The following is a 21,936-nucleotide window of genomic DNA, read 5'->3' on the forward strand; positions in this document are numbered from 1 at the left end:
AGGTTGAGTCCACAAATGAGATTGAATGAGTCTAGATGGGCCATAAAGGCCTGTTTCTCTGCTGTAGTGTTTTACTGTTGTATCAGGGGTCTTGACCTGAACTGTTTATTCCCTTCCATAGATTCTACCTGACCTGCTTTCGTCTTGTCTCCTTCGCTATCTGACATGTTAGTGTTCATGCTCCCACAGCAGGCTGATGGATGCCAGTCTCACAATAATACTTCTGAACGTCACAGATTAAAGTATAAACATTTCATATTTGTGTGGTGAAAAGGGCAGAGAAAGTTGGCAAGGTTGTTTGTCAGGATGGGAGGGCTCTGGAACACAGAATGAGTAGTATGGATAGGATAAACGCAAGCAGGCTTTTCCCACCCAGGTCGGATGAGGCTGCAGCTGGAGGTCATGGGGGAAAGTTGAAACATTTAGGGAGAACTTCGCTCAGCGGGTGGTGAAAGTGGGGAACAGGCTGCAGCAGAAGTGATAGATGTGGATTGCAATGTGAGATAAGTTTGAATAGATTTGGATGGGGGGGGGGGGGGGGTTGGTCCAGGGCTAAGCAGAATAACCGCTCAGCATAGACTTGGTGTACCCAAAGGCCTGTTTCTTTGCTGTAGTATCCCCTCACCTGGTCCTAACAGAAATAGACCTGAGAACAGTCTACCAATCTTCTACCTCCACAGCAGTTTCCTCTGGCATACAGAAATCCACAGATTTCACTCTTCTTTGCTGCTTGCACCCTTAGGGTAAGAATCTGCCTCTTTTCTAACATTTCTAACAAGGTGAGGTGTTTTCACTGACTGAGATATGGTTGAACTGAGTGCTTCTCCCAAACTAATCTACAATGAGTTCAAAGTGCACACTAAAACTCCTGACAAATATATCCTTTCCTAGTCCTGACAAAGGGTTTTGGCCTGAAACAGCAGCTATATATTCTCTACCATTGCTGCTTGACTTTAAAGCAGTACAGGCTCTGGTTGGTAAGCTGACCCGTCCCTCCCACATTTTCCTCCATTTTCTATCATCCATTTGTGTCTGGGACTTTCCACAATGGCCCCTGACTTGAATTCCATCATTTGGTGTGGGTGGCTCAAGATTTCCAGAATAATAGATGGGAGTGTTCACAAGGAGAACGAACATCACTGCTGAATCGAGGCAACACAGCTAGTCCAGTCACCTTGATCTACCACTGCTTGAGACCAGATAGCTTACAGGCAATGATGAACATTTTAATTTTCCTGGCGCATGGATTGTTGATAAATTCTGAAACATCCCATGCACAAACCACCTCAGTAATAAGATCTAGGTCATTCACTAGATTGCAGTGGTAGTGTGCAGTAAGATTGCATTAATCAAAGGTAGGGTTGGGGAAGATAGATAGTTTATAACAGTGAAAACACCGAAGTGTACAAACCAGAGCAACAGTTTATTCAAACTGGAGAACATCGAGGAGAAAACAGCAGGAACACAATTTTCCTTTGTCATTGTGAAGAGAATTTAGCACGTCAATTGTGAATTCCCCTCACTAAAGGACACCATCAGCTCCCTCCAGCTCAGACCAATGGCCCACCGTCACTGAGCAGGAGGAGGGGCAATTCTGAGACTAAAGCCTGTGGACCAGTCCCACCTCATCTTCACAAGGGACTCTCCCACTTGCCCAAACAGGGCCAAAGCGCTAGTTTGATCAAACCCAGGGGCAAGTACCTGCTGCTAATACCCCTCCCTCTTTAACAGAAACGGTTACACATCACACCCTCTCCCCACTCCAGGAGAGAGTAGCCACAAGACATAGTCGATCAGAACCCTTTACACCCCCCCCCCCCAAAAAACCTATTAATCCCCACTCAAACTCTGCCAAACCTCGCTATGCACAGGGGGCCAACAGCCCCACCCCATAAACATCCAGAGCTACACCAATAGAAGCTCTGAAGAACATCCTCCAGAGGAAGGATCTTCAAACATCCATCAACCATCCTGTCTTTGAGATGTAGGTACAAACCAGAGTAACTGGGGCAGGTGCACCAGAACATGCAAACTCCACACAGACCGCACCAGAGGTTGGGATTGAACCGAGAGTCTTTCTGGTCCAGTGAGGTAGGAACTCTCCACTTTCAAAAGGGCTGATTATCCCTTCAGCTACCCGCAGACTACACTGCACACACCCCTCACTTCTCAAAGCCCTGGACTGTGCCACTCCTTTCCCCAGCATACCATCTGCAAATCGGCACCACATCCCCCTCTTATTACCTCAATCAGTATGGGCAGCCTTCAACCTGACAACATCATCAGTTTCCCTAACTTTTCTTCTCCATCCCACTCCTCCTTTCCCATCTCCTTCCCTTTCTCCCACAGTCCATTCTCCTCTAATAGCCACCTATTTCAGCACTTTACCTCTTCCACCAATTACCACCCCCCCCCCCCTTCCCTATTCTGGCAGATTCCCCCTTCTTTTCTAGTCCTAATGACCAATATTGGCCTGAAACAGCGACTGTTTATTCACCTTAATAGATGCTGCCCGACCTGCTGAGTTCCTGCAGCGTGCGCGTACGTTGGTCAGTCTAATTACGCGGTTTCATGACCGCAGGGAAGGTCAATGTGCTGAACATTCAGAACAACGCTCAACAAATGCAGCCGGAGGAAATCTGTTTGGGGGAGAGCAACACCGCACCACAGAGAACAAGCAGCAGCTGTGAAAGAAGAGACTGAACCATCAAGAGTCCCGACCACCACTCCCTCTTGCCCACTCGGGTCCTGGATCAGCCACTGGAGGACCCGCCAACAGCCAACACATTAGGAGATCATCATACTCGACAAGTGATCAGTCTAACTCCAACACTCAGAACAGAGCCAGGGGCATTTTTCCCCTCACCACTTGCAGGATGAAGGGGTAACCACCAGCTTAAACAGAAGACTGCACCACCATGACTGGAGTTTTACTCGCATAGCAGAGCATCTCCTTGTGGGCACGCTGTCCTGCACAAAACCGAGGCCCGATTGTTGTGTGCACGCACACGGGTGGTAATTTCACCCGTGAGCAAGGCTCCAACATTACTTGGCCAGTCCTGAGCCAGCCTGTGGGGGGGTTGGATATGGGGTTAGCAACTCCAGTCGATTAAAATCCAGAGCGACAGGAACAGCCACAGAAGCTCTGAAGACCTCATCCCTGGGAGAGGAAGGATCTTCACCAAGACTAGGATGGGCAATTTGGAAGACTGGACCAGGACAGAGGACTGTTGAGCTGCTGTCAGCAGTAGGTGTGCTGAGCTTAGGAAGAAAGAGGTCACAGACTATAATGCAGAGGTTGTGGGGCCATGATTTCCCCGTGTGCCTACACAAACACACTTGTGAGTGTCTTAGGAACTCTTCACCCTCACTACACCCTACACCATCTGAAAGGAGATGTGTAGGGAAATGCGACAGGAGACCCCCTTCACCCCCTCCCTACCCTCTGGCACCAAGGTAACTCAATCACACAAAAGGTGACCAGAACAAAAATCAGGATGCTTGCATTACTCAGAGCAGGCCGAGCAGCATGTGGAGAGAGTTCGTGTTTCTGGTGGGAGATCCTTGGTCAGCAGTGGGAAAGAATACAAAGTTTCCAAGAGGGCAGGACTGATGTAGAGGATCAATTCTAGAGGTGGAGGAGTGGCTGGGGCAGAACACAGAAGATGTGAAGTGACAGTTCACTCATCGCCCAGTAGGTGATGAGGGAGGGAAGTGAGTCATCGGACGGTCAGACAGGAGCTGATGTTGCTGTACAGCGGAGGGTGCAGATTCCTGAACTGTTTCAGTTCATAGTGATGGCCATTGGTCTTCATGGTTTACCAGCAGCTGATGGACTACCTAGATGTCATTGTCATCTACAGCCAGACGTGGTCAGAGCACCTGGACTACCTGTGCAACGGCCTGGGGAATATTCATACTGCTGCTCTCACCCCCCGCTGTACAAAAAGGGAAACACGGAGAGGTTCGAGCACGTGGAAGTGCAAGTCATTGACCCCAAACCGAGTCCTCCCGGGTCTGGTCGGGGGGGCACTGCGGGTTTGTTTCCAACTCACCACTCTGGCTGCACCTCTGACTAATCTCACCAGGAGCTTGAAAGTGGTGTGGGCAAGCATGTAAACACCCTCAAAACCGTGTTCTTCAACCTGCCCCTCAGAGCACAGACTCTGACAAACGGTCCGTTGTCCAGGCGGATACCTCACAAGGAGAATGTCAACACAAGCTACCTGTCCTTTGCTCACTGCCCATGAACTACCCACTGTGCCCCTCTGCACTGGCACCTCCTGCCCCACCACCCTGCAATCCACAGCTCTAACCCTTTTGTTGGCCCTGATCTGCCCCTCTCCACTAACTGGATTGACGATGACTTCTCCATCGGACAGTCGAGGTGTCGCCCCAACAGAATTTTCCTCGATCCTCCCCATCCAGCCCCACCCTCGCTGCATTATAAAACTTTTCTCTGTCCCCAAGCCTGGAGGATCTGTCACCTGAAACACTCACCCCACTTCCCCATCTACCCATGCTGGCCGGCACGACGAGTATTCACAGCAATTTCTGCTTTCATTCTTGGGTTTTGGAATTACCTTGTAATTTAAAACAAAATACCAGATTCATTTTCTCTGAGGAAAAGTCTATTCCCAGTCACACTCCAGAGGGATTTACAAAGACATTTACATCCAAGTGTGTCACCTGGCTCGTCAAAATGGCTTCATCCCCCCCCCCCAAACCCACCCCACAATGAAAAGTAAACAAAGCAATAAATTGTCTTTGTTGAATAAATTAGATGAGGTTTGCTTCCAGTCTGTGAGATTTATTGCCACAGTACCGGTAGTTTTCAGTCCCCTCCTGCTCACTCCTCCAACGGGAGCCGCTCGGCCCCTCGGCCCCTCCTGTACTTGGCACGGCTCTGCTCGATCTCCTCTTTCGTCCTCTGGATGCAGTTGAAGATCTCCCGGAAAAGGGCCTTGTATTCAGGCTGGCTGTCGGCAGAGGCGGGTTCGATCCCCAGCAGCGTTCTGGGCGGGCTGCAGCGGGCGACCGGCTCTGGGCCCAGCCGGCCCAGGGTTTGCACGGCCTTGTGGCTGCTGCCGGGGGAGGAGAATCCAGCGGCCGGGTGCTGGCAGCGTCTCAACAGCTCCTCGTACTTGAGCTGGAGCGCGCTGTACTGCTCGTCCACCTCGTTGAGCAGCGAGACACCGCGGCGCCGCACCGCCTCCGCCCGCCGGATGCACGTCAGCTCGTGTCCACGGACGGGGTCGTCGGCGGGGCCGGGCTCCGGGCTGTCGGGCCGGCCCTCGCTCACCGGTTCCGGGTAGAGCAACAGCCTGTCCAGCAGGCCGGCCAGGTCGCGGGGCTCGGCGCTCCGGCGCCGCAGCTCGGCCACGCTGCCCTCCAGCTCGGCCAGGCGCTGCGTGTAGTCGTGCAGAGCCGCCAGGCCGCGCTCCAGGCCTCCGCTCTCGCTCAGCACCAGACGCCGCTCCTCCTCCAGCTCCTCGGTGCGCCGGCGCTCAGCCACCAGCTGGCTCCGCAGGGACGACACCGTCCGCCGCAGCTGCTCCCGCTCCTCGGCCAGCGCCTGGTCCTGCTCCAGAGACCTGGGGGTCGACACACAGCAAGGGAGACCATCAGAGAAAGGCCACTCATGTCCTAGCCCATCCCATTAGCTCAGACAGTCCTAAACAGGCCAATGCAGCCTCTGTCAACATTCCAACTATAATCAGGAGATGCATGAAGAATCATTCCCTGGGGAACAGACCACTTGCCCGTGCTGATCAAGGGTCTTCTTAAGCTAATCTATGTGTCTGCATTTGGCTCATAACTAGAGCTTTCTTCTGCCTGTCTAAACACTAATGGTGTCCCCCTCTACCAGTTCACTCCATATCCCTACCACACCCCCCTCCACAGGGAGAAAAAGTTGCCCCTCAGTTCCCTTTTAAATTTCTCCTCTCACCTTTAACCTCTGCCCTCTCGTGATGGGTTTCCTTCCCAGGGGAAAGCAGACCGTTCACTTTTATGCTCCTCATGACTTTCAACCTCCATAAAAAGTCAGCCCTCAGCTTCACTCTGGGGAAAACATTCCCAGCCTATCCAGACTCTCCCTGTAACTCAAGCCTTGCAGTCCTGCCAACATCTGCTGGGGTTCTGGGAATGGGCCTCCAGGCCCCTATTTGCCTTGCCAGTTCATACCAGGTCTCTCTGCCACCATTGTCACCGCAGGAAAATCTTATCCAGTCCCAGTAACATCTGGTCAGAGATATGGTGAACAGTGTTTCTCCCCCACGGGACACAAATCTGACAGACACCCTCCAGGTTTTGTGTCCACTGTTGTGGTGTCGGGATCTAAAGCAAGAGGTGGTAAAGGAGCTCTCACCCTTGGAAATCGCACAGCTCCTTGAGACAGGGGGAGCTCTGCACCGCTCTGCGCTGCTCCAACTCCTGCCGGGACCTGCTCTTCAGGTCCTCGATCTGCCTCTGCAGGTCGTCCACATGAGACTGCAGGCTCTCCACCATCTCCGTCAGGCTGCAGGGAAGGACAGGTACCACCGCTTATCATCGTTACTGGTGTAAAGGTACCACCCAGCTACCCCCCGATTCAACCCCAGGGCAATTTACAACGACCAATTAACCGGCCTGTGGGAGGAAACCCACACGGCCACGGGGAGAGCATCTGGAAATGAACCCCGAAACCAACACGCCGAGGTGTACAGCAACACTACGCTCTGTCAGAGGGTCAGAGCCACCACCAGCTGTCATTCCACTGGCTGGGGTCGGGGAGAAAAGTTACTAAAGGCTCGGCATCTCCAGCTTCCCACCGTCCTCTGGAGATTTGGGGAACATTTGGATGCTTGGGAAGGAAAAATTAGAAATGCTGGTTTGATTACAACATTTAAGGGAGTTTTGGATAGGGACATGGATGGGAGAGTAATGGAGGGCTGTGATCTGAGTGCAGGTCAATGGAACTGGGCAGAACAGTTCAGTACAGACTGGATGGGCTGAAGGGCCTGTTTCTGTGGCTCAGAGATGGGAGGGGGCAACGTGTGCAGGGGGCAGGGATTCATATTTCTGGATCATTGGGGCAGGTGTGACCTGAACAAAAAGGACGGGTTGCACTTGAATCCGAGGGGGCCCAATATCCTGGTGGGAAGGTTTGCTCAGGCTACTGGGGAGAGTTTAAACTGGAATTGTTGGGGCTGGGAACCGAACTGAAGAGACTGGGGAAGAGGCGGCTGGCTCACAAACAGAGAAAGCCTGGAGACAGTGCGAGAGGGAGGATAGGCCGGTGATAAAGAAGGGGCACACCCAGACCGATGGTTTGAGATGTGTCTATTTTAACGTGAGGAGTATTATGAATAAAGCGGATGAGCTTAGAACGTGGATCAGCACTTGGAGCTATGATGTGGCCATTACAGAGACTAGGATGGCACAGGGGCAGGAGCTGAGGGATAATGTTGCAACTATATAGGACCCTGGTCAGACCCCACTTGGAGTACTGTGCTCAGTTCTGGTCGCCTCACTACAGGAAGGATCTGGAAGCCATAGAAAGGGTGCAGAGGAGATTTACAAGGACGTTGCCTGGAATGGGGAGCATGCCTTATGAGAATAGGTTGAATGAACTCGGCCTTTTCTCCTTGGAGCAACGGAGGGTGAGAGGTGTACAAGTTAATAAGAGGCATTGATCATGTGGATAGTCAGAGGCTTTTCCCCAGGGCTGGAATGGCTAACATGAGAGGGCACAGGTTTAAGGTGCTTGGAAGTAGATACAGAGGAGATGTCGGGGTAAGATTTTTTTTATTACACAGAGAGTGGTGAGTGTGTGGACTGGGCTGCCGGCAACAGTGATGGAGGCAGATATGATAGCATCTTTTAACAGGCTCCTGGATAGGTACATGGAGTTCAGAAAACAGAGGGCTACGGGTAAAGCCTGGGTAGTTCTAAGGTAAGGACATGTTTGGCACAGCTTTATGGGCTGAAGGGCCTGTATTGTGCTGTAGGTTCTCTAGGTTTCTATGATCTGCTATAAGCCTCTGTCACAAAGTGAACCTCATCTCACAGATAGGAACCAACGGGCATCCATTGAGACACGGTGCTGTGGGGAATCTTGGCCGATCCAAGTGTCTACAGGTCACCACTGAGTGACTGCGTCATTAACACAAACAGTACAACTTGCATTTGCTGAGGGCAGGGGTGAACAAACATGTTCAAATCCCCCTACTGGCCAGAGCATGCAATTCCAGTGTGACTGTTGACATAGCAAAACTGAATGGGAAACAGGCACAAGAGATTCTGCTGATGCTGGAAATCCAGAGCAACGCTCACACAAAATGCCGGAGGATCTCAGCGGGTCAGGCAACATCTCAGGAGAGGAATAAACCATCAGCAGAGATGCCCCATCAGGACTGGAAAGGAAAGGGGAAGCGGAAGGCAGAATAAGGTAGGAGGAAGGGAAGAGTACTAGCTGCAGGTGGTAAGTGAGACCAGGTGGGTGAGGAGGGGAGGGGGGATGAAGTAGGAATCTGGGAGCGGATAGGGGGATAAGGTAAAAGGGCTGAAGAAATAATTCAATAGCAGAAGATAGCAGACCATGGAAGGTGCCAGAAAGCAGAAGAGGCAATTTAAAATCTTCAGTGTTGCTTAAAACAGTCAAGGAGTGAGACCTGCCCCGCACACGTCTGTCACGGTAGAGCACTGCATTACCTCGTTATCTTGTTCTCTGACGCCTTGCTTTCCATAACTAGTTTCTGATTGGTCACTTCCAGCTCGCGGGCAGTCACGTCGAGTTGCTCGTAGACCTTGGCGTGTTGCTCATTTGTCTGCCGGAGGAACTCCACCTGCTTGGTGAGGTACTGAGAGACAGAACAGAGACAGTGAGACTGCAGGAAGGGGACAGGCCTGTCCGGCAATAACCCCCCCCCTCCCCCCACCACGGGAGCTGCACAACAGCATCACAGAGAAAAGAACCACCTCCCCATCTGTGTCACTGCCTTTCATTTCCTGAGCACAGCTGCATGGCTGTGCACTCTCTGAAATTCTCCCACCCACAGTGCCTAGGTTACCTCACACCTGGAATTTCCTTCATATCATCTGCCCTGTCTTATTTCGTAGGCGATCTTGATCCATCCATGACCCCGATTGTTCATGGCAAGTTTTTCTACGGAAGTGGTTTACCATTGCCTTCTTCTGGGCAGTGTCTTTACAAGATGGGTGACCCCAGCCATTATCAATACTCTTCAGAGATTGTCTGCCTGGTGTCAGTGATCACAGAACCAGTTGATGTTTTGGGGTGAGACCCTTCATCAGGACTGGAAAGGAAGGGGGCAGATGCCAGGAAGAGAAGGTGGTGGGGGCAGGAAGAGGGGAGCTGAGACCCTTCATCAGTGTAACCTGTATACTATCCATCCTGATCAACTCGAACAATAAACAGAAAGGGCAGTGCAGTCAATAAGATGCAGGCTCCCAACGAGGTAGACTGTGAGGACAAGAGTTCATCTTATCGTACTGGAAATCTGATCAAATGTCTGATAACAGGTCTGGTGTTTTCGGGAGGAAGAGGAGAGAATGTCTGTAGGAGGTGGGGTCTACGATTACGACAAGCTTCTTTACTGGGGTAGGGAGAAGATGGACTGTCCCTCCTACATCCCAAAGCAATCCACAGCCAGTCGTGTTATCTGAAGCACAATGGCTGAACTATTTGGTCTAACGATTTAAGGAACAGCTTCTTCCCCTCTGCCAGATTTCTCCATGGTTCATGAACACCTCACTAGTTTAATCTTTGCATTTTTTAATATTCCTATTGCAATTTATGGTAATTTTTGACTTGCACTGTACTGCTTCCACAAAACAAGTTTCACAATATGAGAGTGATAATAAACCCAATCTAGATGAACAACAGGAACTTTGTTCTGCCCACTGTCTACCAGCCAAGATCACCCAGTGGCCGCCCAATTCCACTTCCCCAACAACACGTCTGGCCACGGCCTCCTCTTCTGCCACACTGACACCAGACACAGGTTGGAGGAGAAACACTTCACGTTCCATTTGGGTAGCCTCCAGCCTGACCGAACCAACATCGAACCCTATGCCCTCTTGTGCCTTTACCCCACCCTCCTCCCCTCTCTCCCATGGTCTACTCTCCTCCATCTGACTCCTCCTCCTTCAGTCCTTTAATCCCTCCCAGCTCCTCACTTTATCCCCCTCACCTACCTCCTTGTACTCCTCCTCCCTCCCCCTCATTCCAGTCCTGATGAAGATTCTCAGCCCAAACATCAACTGTTTGGTCCTCACCTGACCTGCTGTGTATCCAGGTCCGACCAGATACTGAACAGGTTTGATCCAGTTGAGCAATGCAGAGGGGAGGAATGGCCTCTTCCTGCCCCTACCCAATAAATCTCGGTGTAAGCACTGGCCTCTGTATGGTTGGCCGGCATGTAAGTGAGGGGCCTCACCCCGCAGCGAGGGCATGGTGTTACACTCACCTCGATCTCCTGCAGCTGCTCCTGGTTGGTGCTGTACATCTGCTGTAGCCCCTCCTCCAGCTCCGTGTTGCGATCCAGCAGGGCCTTGCCCAGTTCTGCTGCCAGGTACAGGTCTAGGACAGGAGATAAGACACAACGACCATTAAACCACAAGACCTAGCAGCAGAATTAGGCCATTCAGCCCATTAAGAAAGGTCTGCCACTCCACCATGGCTGATATATAATCCCACTCAACCCCAATCTCCTGCCATCTCCCTGTAACCTTTGACACCCTGACTAATCAAGAACCTATGAATCTCCACTTTAAATACACCCAATGACCTGGCCTCCATGGCAATGAATTCCACAGATTCACCACCTTTGGCTAAAGAAATACCTCAACTCTGTTGTAAAGGAATGTCCTTTTATTCTGTCTCCTCTGGTCCTAGACTCTCTCATTATTGGAGACGTCCTCTCCACATCCACTATCGAGGCCTTTCAGCAGGTTTCAGTGAGATCTCCCCTCACTTCTAAACTCCAGCGAGCACAGGCCCAGAGCCAAACACTCCTTACGTGAACACTTCCATTCCTGGAATCATTCTTGGGAATCCCTCTGGACCCTCTCCAATGTCAGCACGTCTCTACTTAAAGGGGTCCAGAACTGCTCTCAGTACTCCAGGTGCTGTGTAACCAGCATTAACCTCAGCATTACATCCTTGCTTCTATACTCTAGTCCTCTCAGAATCAATACTAACATTAGAAACATAGAAAATAGGTGCAGGAGTAGGCCATTCGGCCCTTTGAGCCTGCACCGCCATTCAGTATGATCATGGCTGATCATCCAACTCAGAACCCTGTACCAGCTTTCTCTCCATACCCCCCCCCCCCCCGATCCCTTTAGCCACAAGGGCCATATCTAACTTCCTCTTAAATATAGCCAATGAACCGGCCTCAACTGTTTCCTGTGGCAGAGAATTCCACAGATTCACCACTCTCTGTGTGAAGAAGTTTTTCCTCATCTCAGTCCTAAAAGGCTTCCCTTTTATCCTTAAATTGTGACCCCTGGTTCTGGACTTCCCCAACATCGGAAACAATCTTCCTGCATCTAGCCTGTCCAATCCCTTTAGAATTTTATACGTTTCAATAAGATCCCCCCTCAATCTTCTAAATTCCAGTGAGTATAAGCCTAGTCGATCCAGTCTTTCTTCATATGAAAGTCCTGCCGTCCCAGGAATCAATCTGGTGAACCTTCTCTGTACTCCCTCTATGCCAAGAATGTCTTTCCTCAGATTAGGGGACCAAAACTGCACACAATACTCTAGGTGCGGTCTCACCAAGGCCTTGTACAACTGCAGTAGAACCTCCCTGCTCCTGTACTCAAATCCTCTTGCTATGAACGCCAACATACCATTTGCCTTCCTCACCACTGACTGAACTGGCAAGTTAGCAATCCTGCTCTTTTGCACCTGATTTCTGAATTCACTTCCCCATTCAGAAAAAAGTGTTTTCAATTCCTTCTATCAAAGCGCATAACCGTACACTTCCCAACACTCCCATGGCACCTTTGCCCACTCCCCCCAGTCTGTCCACATCCTTCTGCAGCCTCACTACTCCAACACTACCTGACCCATCACCTATCTTTGAATCATATGCCAACTTTGCCAACGTTGACAGTGGCCCCGACACCAACCCCTGAGGACCACAACCCTGGTGGGCCCCAGTTTCAGCTGCGCCCCGAACAAAGACAGGCCGAGTTTATTGTCCTGTGCACGAGTGCGGTACGGGCAGGTCCAGACAACACATACAGTGGCCAATCTATTAGATAATCTGAATCTAATGAAGTGGCCACTGAGTGGATGTTCGTGATCCTCTGCTGCTGTAGCCTCAACAGGAACAACTTCAACAGGTAGTGCCTCAAGAAGCTGATGTCCACCACCCAGGACATGTCCTCTTCTCATTGCCACCATCAGGAAGGAGATACAGGAACCCGAAGACACACACTCAATGTTTTAGGAACAGCTTCTTCCCTCTGCCGTCAGATTTCTGAATGGACAATGAATCCACGAACACTATCACACAGGGGAGGGAGCGGGAAGCACCAGGGAGACATTCGATATGAAACACCAAACCAATTGTTTGTAATCAAACGACCTCACCTGCTGTCTCAGAGCTGGGTGCGTCTGCAGGCACATCATACCCCACCCAGCACTCCACCCTCACCATTCCCAACCAGATTTGCATGTGTGCGCCGAAGATTTTGGACAGTAATGAATACGCCTGCAGCAATTTAGATTTTTTATTTATGTATTACAATGTACTGCTGCCACAAAACATTTCATGTATGCTGGTGGTATTAAACCCGATTCTGACAAACATCCAGTGGCTCAGATCAACGATAAGCCTGCTCTTTACCGACAAACAGAGCGAGCTGAGGGAAAAGCAGCGCAGAGCTGTGAAGCCCACCCCTCCCGCTGCGACTGGGAGCGGACGGCAGATGAGGTGCGATCACACCCGAGCGTGTGAGAAGATGTTCTCTCACTCTGCCGAGAGAGTCGGGAACAGGGGAGCAGCGTCGGCAGATCAACACGGAAAAGTGTTAAGAGTGCTGACACACACACACCAGAAATGCTAATGAGATGGAACAGTGCCTGTGGAGAACAAAGTTCAAAGTATTTTTATTATCAAAGGACCTACATTTCACCAATACAACCCAGAGATTCATTTTCCTGCAGGAACTCTCATAATAGAACAGACAAGACAGAAACAGTCAATGTGCAAAAGGCAACCAATTGTGCAAATACAAAAAAATAATAAATAGGCAAATGAGAACACGAGATAAATAATTCTTGAAAGTGAGGCCACGGGTGAGTGAAGTTATCCCCTCTGGTTCAGGAGCCTGATGGTTGAGGGGTGATAACCGTTCCTGAACCTGGTTTGTGGGTCCTGAGGCTCCTGTACCTCCTTTCTGATGGTTAAGGGGTGATAACTGTTCCTGAACCTGGTTTGTGGGTCCTGAGGCTCCAGTACCTCCTTTCTGATGGTTAAGGGGTGATAACTGTTCCTGAACCTGGTTTGTGGGTCCTGAGGCTCCTGTACCTCCTTCCTGATGGTTGAGGGGTGATAACTGTTCCTGAACCTGGTGATTGTGGGTCCTGAGGCTCCTGTACCTCCTTCCTGATGGTTGAGGGGCGATAACTGTTCCTGAACCTGGTGATTGTGGGTCCTGAGGCTCCTGTACCTCCTTTCTGATGGTTGAGGGGTGATAACTGTTCCTGAACCTGGTGATTGTGGGTCCTGAGGCTCCTGTACCTCCTTCCTGATGGTTGAGGGGTGATAACTGTTCCTGAACCTGGTTTGTGGGTCCTGAGGCTCCTGTACCTCCTTTCTGATGGTTGAGGGGTGATAACTGTTCCTGAACCTGGTTTGTGGGTCCTGAGGCTCCTGTACCTCCTTCCTGATGGTTGAGGGGTGATAACTGTTCCTGAACCTGGTTTGTGGGATGTTTCTGTTTCAGATCAATGTCCATTCCCCAGACTGATAACCTAACCCACACTTTCACACCCAAAACAGCAGTGTAGTGATTGGCGCAGTGCTTCACAGTGCCAGCTCCACGAACAGTTTCCAATTCCCACCACCGCCTGTAAGGAGTTTGTATGTTCTCTCCATGACCGGTGATCCAGTTCCCTCCCGCAGTCCAAACACACACGGGTTAGGGTTAGTAAGTTGTGGACACGCTGGGCTTGCCTGAAGTGGGGCAACACTGCAAGCTGCCCCCAGCACACCCTTGGACTGCGCTGGTTGTTGACGCAAACGATGCATTTCACCGTATCTCATTGAAGAGAATGAGAATTGGCTTATTACCACTGACACAGGCTGTGAAATTTATTGTTCTGCACAGGAGTAACAGTGTTAATAATTACTACAAGCCAAAAGAAAAATAATGTACTAAGAGCAAAATAGTGAGAGTGTACAGAAATGTGATGACGGAGAGGAAAAAACTATGAGTGTGTGTTTTCAGTCTCCCATCCCTCCTCTTTGAGGGTGGTAATGAGAGACCTGGGTGAGGAGGGTCCTCAACAACGGATGCCACCTTTTTGAGGCATCGCCATTTGAAGATATCCTCGATGGAGGGGAGGCTGGTGCCTGCGACGGAGCTGGCTGATGGTGGGTGTGTGGAATGCACTGCCAGCGACAGTGGTGGAAGCAGATACAATAGGGGTTTTTCCCAGATGGGTACGTGGAGCTTAGGAAAGGAGAGGTTACATTGTGGACCGGTAACGTGCTGTAGATTTGTGCTGAGTTTTATCTGATCCTGTGCATTGGCCTCTCCGTACCGGATGGTGAAACAACCAGCGACGAGCTAATCTGTATAGTCTGACAATTAGCAACAGATTCAGCTGTGGACAACACGGAAGAGAGCTCTCAGTCACTTCCCAAAACTGCTCCTCACTTTGCTTGTGTCTCAGTCAGTCCCTCAGCGAGGAGGAAGATTTGGCGGGCATACAGACGATTAAAACCTACATCAGCTTATCGGAGACTAGTCACAAAGGGGAGGGAGGGAGAGGTGTTTTGTACAGCCCGGTGTGTAAGGATTTGTTCTGCCTGCACACTGAGAAGGCTTTGGCTAAGTACTTTAATTGCCTTGCCTGGTTGCCAAGACAGACAGCCAGGAGCTCCCTCCCCGCGTTCAGTCTGCTGCACTGTATGATGCAAGAAAGGGTAACAAAGACAGTGAATCGACACCGAGACATTTATTCTGCTACGACCCTACAACCGACCCGATTACCAACACCGAGCTGTCCCCACAACCTATGGACACACTCGCAAGGACTCCATCTCACGTTCAATATTTACTTATTATTATTTTTCTTGTTTTTGCAGTATTTGCTGCCCTTTGGTTGTTTAATTGGTCTTGTAAGTGTTTTTTTTAAACTGTGTCTCTTTGTATTTATTGAGAATGCCTGCAAGAAAATGAATCTCCGGGTTGTGAATGGCAACATACGTGTACTTTAACAATAAATTTACTTTGAACTTCGCATCTGGGAGCTCGGTACAGTCTCAGCTAGAACCAGAATCACAATAGGGGTCTCCTCCTTAGCGCTGTCATCTTGTCACTATTTTTCCTTTTTTCCCCCACTGCTTATTGTAGAACATCGAAAACAGAACATTACAGCACAGGTCAATCAGCCCACTGTGTTGGGCTGACCTCTTAACCTAGCCCAACCCTTCCCTCTCACAAAGCCCTCTAATTTTCTTTCATCCACGTGTACCCAAGAGTCTCTTAAATGTCCTAAATGTATCTGCCTCTACCCCCACGTTCCACATTCTTAAAATCCGAGCTCTGACATCCCCCACACTTCACTCCAAATGCCTTCAAATAAGCTCCCTGGTTGTAGTCGTTTGATTCAATGACTATTTTGTTCGTATGTCGTTCGATTCGACCGTTTCCATTCTAATCTATGCTCATTGACTGAGATACAGGCTCTGCCAGCCCTTTGAGCAGTGCTGCCCCACAACTCTATTTAACCTTCACCTGATCCACAATGTCCAGCTGGTACAGCTCTGGGCTGTGGACGGAAACCGGAACACCCGGAGAGGCCCATGCAACCACAGCGGGAATGTACCAACTCCTTACAGGCAGAGACAGGAATTGAACCCGGGTCACTGGTACCGTGAGGAGTTGTGCTAACCATTCCACTGCCAAGCCATCCTCTTGTACACCTCTTGTACATCCTCTTGTACACCTCTCATCCTCCCTTGCTCCAAAGAGAAAAGCCCTGGACATTCTCTCTAAATCAGGAGGCACCATGTTAAATCTCCTCTGACCCTTCAGAGCTTCCACATCTTTCCTGAAATGAGGTGACACTTGTCACACTTTTCTTACTGCAACTTGTGGTTACTTTTTTAATGTATCACACTGATGCAAAACAGCATACACCTACTCAGGACTTTATTAGTTACAGGAGTGCTATTCACTGGATTTTTTTTTTTGTTGCACCATTCTCTATAAACTCTAGAGACTGTTCTGTGTGAAAATCCCAGATCAGCTGTTTCTGAGATACTCAAACCACCCCATCTGGCACCAACAATCATTCCATGATCAAAGCCACTCAGATCACATCTCTTTCCCATTCTGAAGTTTGGTCTGAACAACAATTGAATCTCTTGACCATGTTTGCATGCTCATATATTGAGCTGCTGTCACATGATTGGCTGATTAGATAATTGCATTAACAAGATCTACAGGTGTATGTCAGTGACAATAAACTTGATTCTGACCAGTTAGCCACTCACTTTAGGAACAGCAGAGAGCATGTCAATGACTGAGTTTCACCACAGAAATACAGAGCATTCCTTAGAGAGTTAGACTGTCACCTACAGCAGAAAACACAACCCCTGGTGGATGACAAATGTGCAGAGAAAATTTACAAGAAAGTTGCCAGGACTTGAGAACCTGAGTTAAAGGGAAAGATTGAATGGATCAGGACTATTTTTCCCTGGAGTGAAGGAGAATGAGAGGACATTTGATACAAGTATACAAAATTATGAGGGGTTTAGATAGGGCAAATCCAAACAGGCTTTTTCTAGTAAAGTTGGGAGAGTCCAGAACGAGAGGTCACAGGTTAAAGGTGAAAGATGAAATATTTAAGGGGGAACGTCTTCACTCGGAAGGTGACAGTGTGTGGGACAAGGCAGTGGTGCATGCAGGTTTGATTGCAACACGAGGGATGTTTGGACGGGAGGGTTATGGTCCAGGTGCAGGTCGATGGGACCAGGTAGAACAACAGTTTGGAATGAATTAGATGTTTCAGTGCTGTACTGTTCTATGACTGGAGCCCATTAGAAATGGGGGATTCCATCGTCTGTGACCTCTGAACTCCTTACAAACATTTCTGCACAAGGCCAGATCTCTCTCTGCAGAGGTACGAGAGGAACAGAAGAACAGCCATTGTTGGGATTTATTCTGCCACTAAATGTGGATGGGGAGGAGGGGGGAAAAGGAGGTTGAACCAAGGGAAACCGAGTTGAAATAATTATCAGGAACAGCGGGAGGGAGAGGGGCAGAATTGGGAAGGGCAGGGGGTGGTGGTGGGGTTAATCCTTTGTGATCTGAACACCCTCCTTGAAAGGTCAGGGGACACAGATTCAGAGTTTGAAAGGGAATTCACGCCTATTGAGGCCCAATTCAACTGGAGCACTCACTCAGAACAGCATTGCCATAGCGACACAGCGGGTGCAAGAGTGGGACTCACTGGAACACAGGATGGGCACAGTCTTGATGGATTGAATGGCCTTTTTCCCAGGCACGATACCACAGGGAGCTTTGACTGTAGAGAGAGGCAGATTTGCATGGTTCACAGTAACAAGCCCCCACCTTCGGGGAGCCCAAATACATGGGAAGCAGTGATCACACAGTCCATTCAGCCCATCTTCCTACGAGCCCTTCAGTAGTAATTGCACATCCCAGTTTTTAAATCTAAGATCAGCTGGTTCCCCCACCCTTTCCCAGAGAAAATTGCCCCCAGTGAGGTCAAGCCCAACCATCACCCCTCAATGTCACTGGATCCAAAAAGCAATATCTCCCTCCACAATAAGAGCCAACCAGCTTCTGCCCTGGGACATATGTGAGAGCCACACATTCCAAGCACAAACAGGGACTGGGTGGGTCTTTCCTTGACCACCCAACCCCAGTCCCTGAGCTTACACAGTCCAGCACCCTCATTCCATCTGCTACAACACAGGCCACCATTTCAACTCTACTCCCCAGTCCCACTCTCCGGTCGGAGGAGCAACACCTCATATTCCATCTGGGCAGCCTCCAACCTGATCAATTTCTCTAACTTCTGGTAATTTCTCCCCTCCCCCCTTTTTTATATTCCCCACTCTGAATCCCCTATCCTCACGTGTCCATCACCCCCCCCCCGGGTGCCCCACCCCTTTCCCCATGGTCCTCTCAGATTCCTCTTTCTTCCACCTATGACGCCCCAGCTTCTCACTTCAACCCCCCCCCCACCCACCCTGTATTCCTGCCCCTCTCTCCACCTTCTCTGACTTATTGCCCCTTCATTTCCAGTGAGGAAGGGTCTTGGACCAAACGCCGACCGTCTCTTCCCCTCCGCGGATGCTGCCTGACCTGCTGTGCTCCTCCAGCGTGTTATGTGCGTTGCTCTGGATTTCCAGCGCCTGCCGAATCTCCTTACACTGCAGAATATGCAAGGACTTCGAGCACCCCGGATAATTCTTACCCCTCACCGCGTTGTTAAAGACAACTCCCGGTCAATCTTTGTGTAAAACTCAACACCGACCCCAGCAGAGCGGAAGGAACTGAAGGTGCTGGAGACACAAGGCGCTTGAGAAACGGAGCGGGATAGAGATCATCGATGATGGGATGGGAACAGAGGTCGCTTAGTCCCGAGCAGGGACAACTGTTTTAAAGAACCAATTGAGCCGAAAGGCTTCTTCAAGTTTTCTTTAGGCGGTGGGCAGTGAGGAACAAAGTAACTAGATTGCACCGACCTGTTCTATCAGAGGATTTTTATCTTAAACAGAGACCGTCTCCTCGTCTAAAGGCCGGTACAGGTGACCGGGACTCGAATAAGGCACCGCCCCTGCTCACTGAAAAATACACGAGGTTTAAACTCACCATGCTCCATATCGCGCTGCTGCTGGAACCAGGAATCCTCCCGGAGCTCAAACTCCTCCATTATTCTGTCCGTCAGCATCCTCCCTCCGCGTGGTGCTCAGCGAGCGCCGGCTCCCGCTACCCCCCCAGCCGCCGCGGGACTCACTCCATGGCAGCGACGTGGCAGCGAGCGGCGGCGGAGGGCAGCAGCCCAGACTGGGACCGCCGGCCGGCCGGCCGGGGGCGGGAATCCCGCCGGAGGCCCCGCCCCCTCCCGCTCCCAGTGTAACAAATCGCATCGCAGCCAATCAACCGCGCCCGTGACGTCACCTGATCGACAGCCGCCCGCTCGGAGTACGGTCCGAATCCCAGCCAATCCGCCGCGTCCGCGACGTCACCTGAACGGCAGCGTCCCGCCCCCCCGAGAGGGCGCGGCTCATTGAAACTTGTGGTTGGGACAATGGAGCGGCCGGCCCTGCCGTCTCCCGTCCCCATACACTACCCCGATGTTCTTGTGGGCACTAACAGCGAAACCCCAACACACAAGCAGCCCGGAATGTCGGAGTCGAAGTTTGCACGGGAAAGACACACAGAATGCTGGTGGGACACAGCAGGCCAGGCAGCACCTATAGGGAGAGAACACCGTCAACATTTCGCGGGGTCCCGGCCCGAAACGTCGACAGCGCTTCTCCCTATAGATGCTGCCTGGCCTGCTGTGTTCCACCAGCATGTTGTGTGTGTTGTTAGAATTTCCAGCATCTGCAGATTTCCTCGTGTTTGCTGGTTAGTAGGTTAATTGGTCATTGTAAACTGTCCTGAGATTAGGCTGGGTGGTGCTGCTCATTCTGTCTGCACTGTATCTCAAAATTATAAAAATTGAAAGACACTGCCAATTGAAATAAATAATAGTTAAATAATTAACTACTGAGAACATACTGTAGACTCCTTGAAATTCCATTGGTTGTGGAATCAGTTGGGTGAAGTCATTCCCCTCCCTTGGCTGAACAGAGGAGACTTTTAGGCAGAGCACAAAATGAGGCTGTTCTTACCCCAGGCCATTAGGCACTATAATGATCCAACCTATAGCCAGTAAGTGATGACCCCTCCTGTTAGACCGTTTGTGGTAACTATTCTTTCTACTTCTCATTTTTATATTTGCAGTTGTATTGCTGCTGTGGTACTGTAATTTCCTTTGGGATCAATAAAGTATCTATATCTACAAATGAGAAAATCTGCAGATGCTGGAAATCTGAGCAACACACACTAAATGCCAGAGGAACTCAGCAGGCCAGGAAAAGAGTAAACAGTCGATGTTTTGGGCTGAACTGTCTTGTTCAGGAGCCTGATGGTTGAAGGGTAATGACTGTTCCTCAGGCTCCTGTATCTTCTTCCTGGTGGCAGCAGTGAGAAGGGAGCGTGACCTGGTTGGTGGGGGTCCCTGATGATGGATGCTGCTTTCCTTGTAGATGTGCTCAGAGGTGGGGAGGGTATTACCCGTGACGGACTGGGCCACACCCACGACTTTCTGATTGCAGTGCATATCTGAAATGGCGCCATAAGAAGATGATGGAAGTAACAATCGTAAAATAAGCAGATTGTAAGCCAGAGACACCCACACGGTCACACAGACCCCGGAGCTCCCCAACCCTCAATTCCAAATCTGGGAGCCAGAGGCCAACCTCAGGTTGTTACCCAAGGGTCACGGTCCAAAGATCAGATTTTCACAATCTTCCCAGATCTGGAGACTTGCAAAAAAACTCAGCCGGGCAGCCATGGGTGTGAATTCGAGTGCAGTGTTGCATTCAGTGGGAGCGGGGCAGTCTGGAGGGTGGGGTAAGTGACATGTGGGGGAACTGGGGTAATGAACAGGAGAAGGAGAGGTATGAGCTCATGTACCTGTCTGTGGCTGTCTGTCTGGTCTATCTATCTGTGCCTGTCTGCCCCGTCTGTCTATCTATCTGTACCTGTCTGTGGCTGTCTGTCTGGTCTATCTATCTGTGCCTGTCTGCCCCGTCTGTCTGTCTGGTCTATCTATCTGTATCTGTCTATGGTGGTATCCATGTCATATTTATCTGTGCTTGTGTCTGTGTATCTGTCTGTGTCTGTGCCTGTCTGCCCCATCTGTCTGTATCTGTCTGCCTGTCTACTTATCAGGTTAAGTGGAGTTTACTATGCTGTAAGTGAGCTACAGATACAGTGGGAAACTTGCTCTCAGCAGCTTCAAACAACACACAGACACAAGTTACACACAAGTTAAAATCCAAGCTCAGGTTTATTGTCATCTGCACAAGTCCGTGTGTGCACAGATGCAATGAAAAACTTACTTGTAGCAGCATGACAGGGACAGAGCATCAGACAAGCAGCATTCACAGGAAAAACATAAATTATGTGAACACAAAAAAGCCCAAAACAGTCCCCTCAACCCCGAGGCACTGGAACAAAAGAGCAAGGTGCAGAAAGAGAGGGAGGGAGAAGGGGGGGAGAGAGAGAAAAGGAGGGTTGGGGGGGACACAGAGAGAGAGGGAGGGACAGAAAGAGAAAAAGAGAGGGAGAGAGAGAGGGGAGGGAGAAAGGAAGAAAGGGAGAGATGGGGAGAGAGATAGAGAGGGGAAGAGGGAGAGTGGAATTGTTTGGGTTTGTGAGAGAGAAAGTGAGGGGTCAAACTCGAACCACACCTTCGATGAAGTAGAGATAATGATGCCGACAGTCTCTCGCTGTTCAGTGTTGGCAAGTGCTGGTTTGAAGGTTACACGAGGTGTAAAGTACAACTGAAATCTTTCTGTGTTTACTGTTATAATAAGAGCACGTGTCCAATCCAATCCTGCAATTAACAACACCACCCTTGTGTCAAAGTACAGTGTA

At 50.2% G+C, this 21,936-nt stretch overlaps 1 protein-coding gene across 4 annotated transcripts; it reads right to left on the minus strand.

The window, feature by feature from the left end:
* Window positions 1-1,404: 1,404 nt before the first annotated feature.
* On the minus strand, window positions 1,405-21,869 carry cdr2b (cerebellar degeneration-related protein 2b). Of its 4 annotated transcripts, none has more exons than XM_059978968.1 (6): window positions 19,096-19,316; window positions 17,705-17,779; window positions 10,473-10,585; window positions 8,695-8,843; window positions 6,371-6,520; window positions 1,405-5,594 (listed from the first exon to the last, which is right to left on the minus strand). In XM_059978968.1, exons 1-6 carry the CDS (start codon window positions 19,172-19,174, stop codon window positions 4,850-4,852), a joined length of 1,311 nt encoding a protein of 436 aa, XP_059834951.1. In that variant the 5' UTR covers window positions 19,175-19,316; the 3' UTR covers window positions 1,405-4,849. The 4 variants fall into 4 exon arrangements, with proteins under 4 accessions (XP_059834951.1, XP_059834953.1, XP_059834955.1 ...); XM_059978970.1 differs by having other exon boundaries at window positions 17,655-17,779; window positions 19,096-19,231; XM_059978972.1 differs by lacking the exons at window positions 17,705-17,779; window positions 19,096-19,316 and adding an exon at window positions 21,750-21,869.
* Between the last annotated feature and the right edge of the window lie 67 nt (window positions 21,870-21,936).

This window comes from Hypanus sabinus, chromosome 9 (genome assembly GCF_030144855.1).
Source record: "Hypanus sabinus isolate sHypSab1 chromosome 9, sHypSab1.hap1, whole genome shotgun sequence".
Lineage (NCBI taxonomy): Eukaryota > Metazoa > Chordata > Chondrichthyes > Myliobatiformes > Dasyatidae > Hypanus > Hypanus sabinus.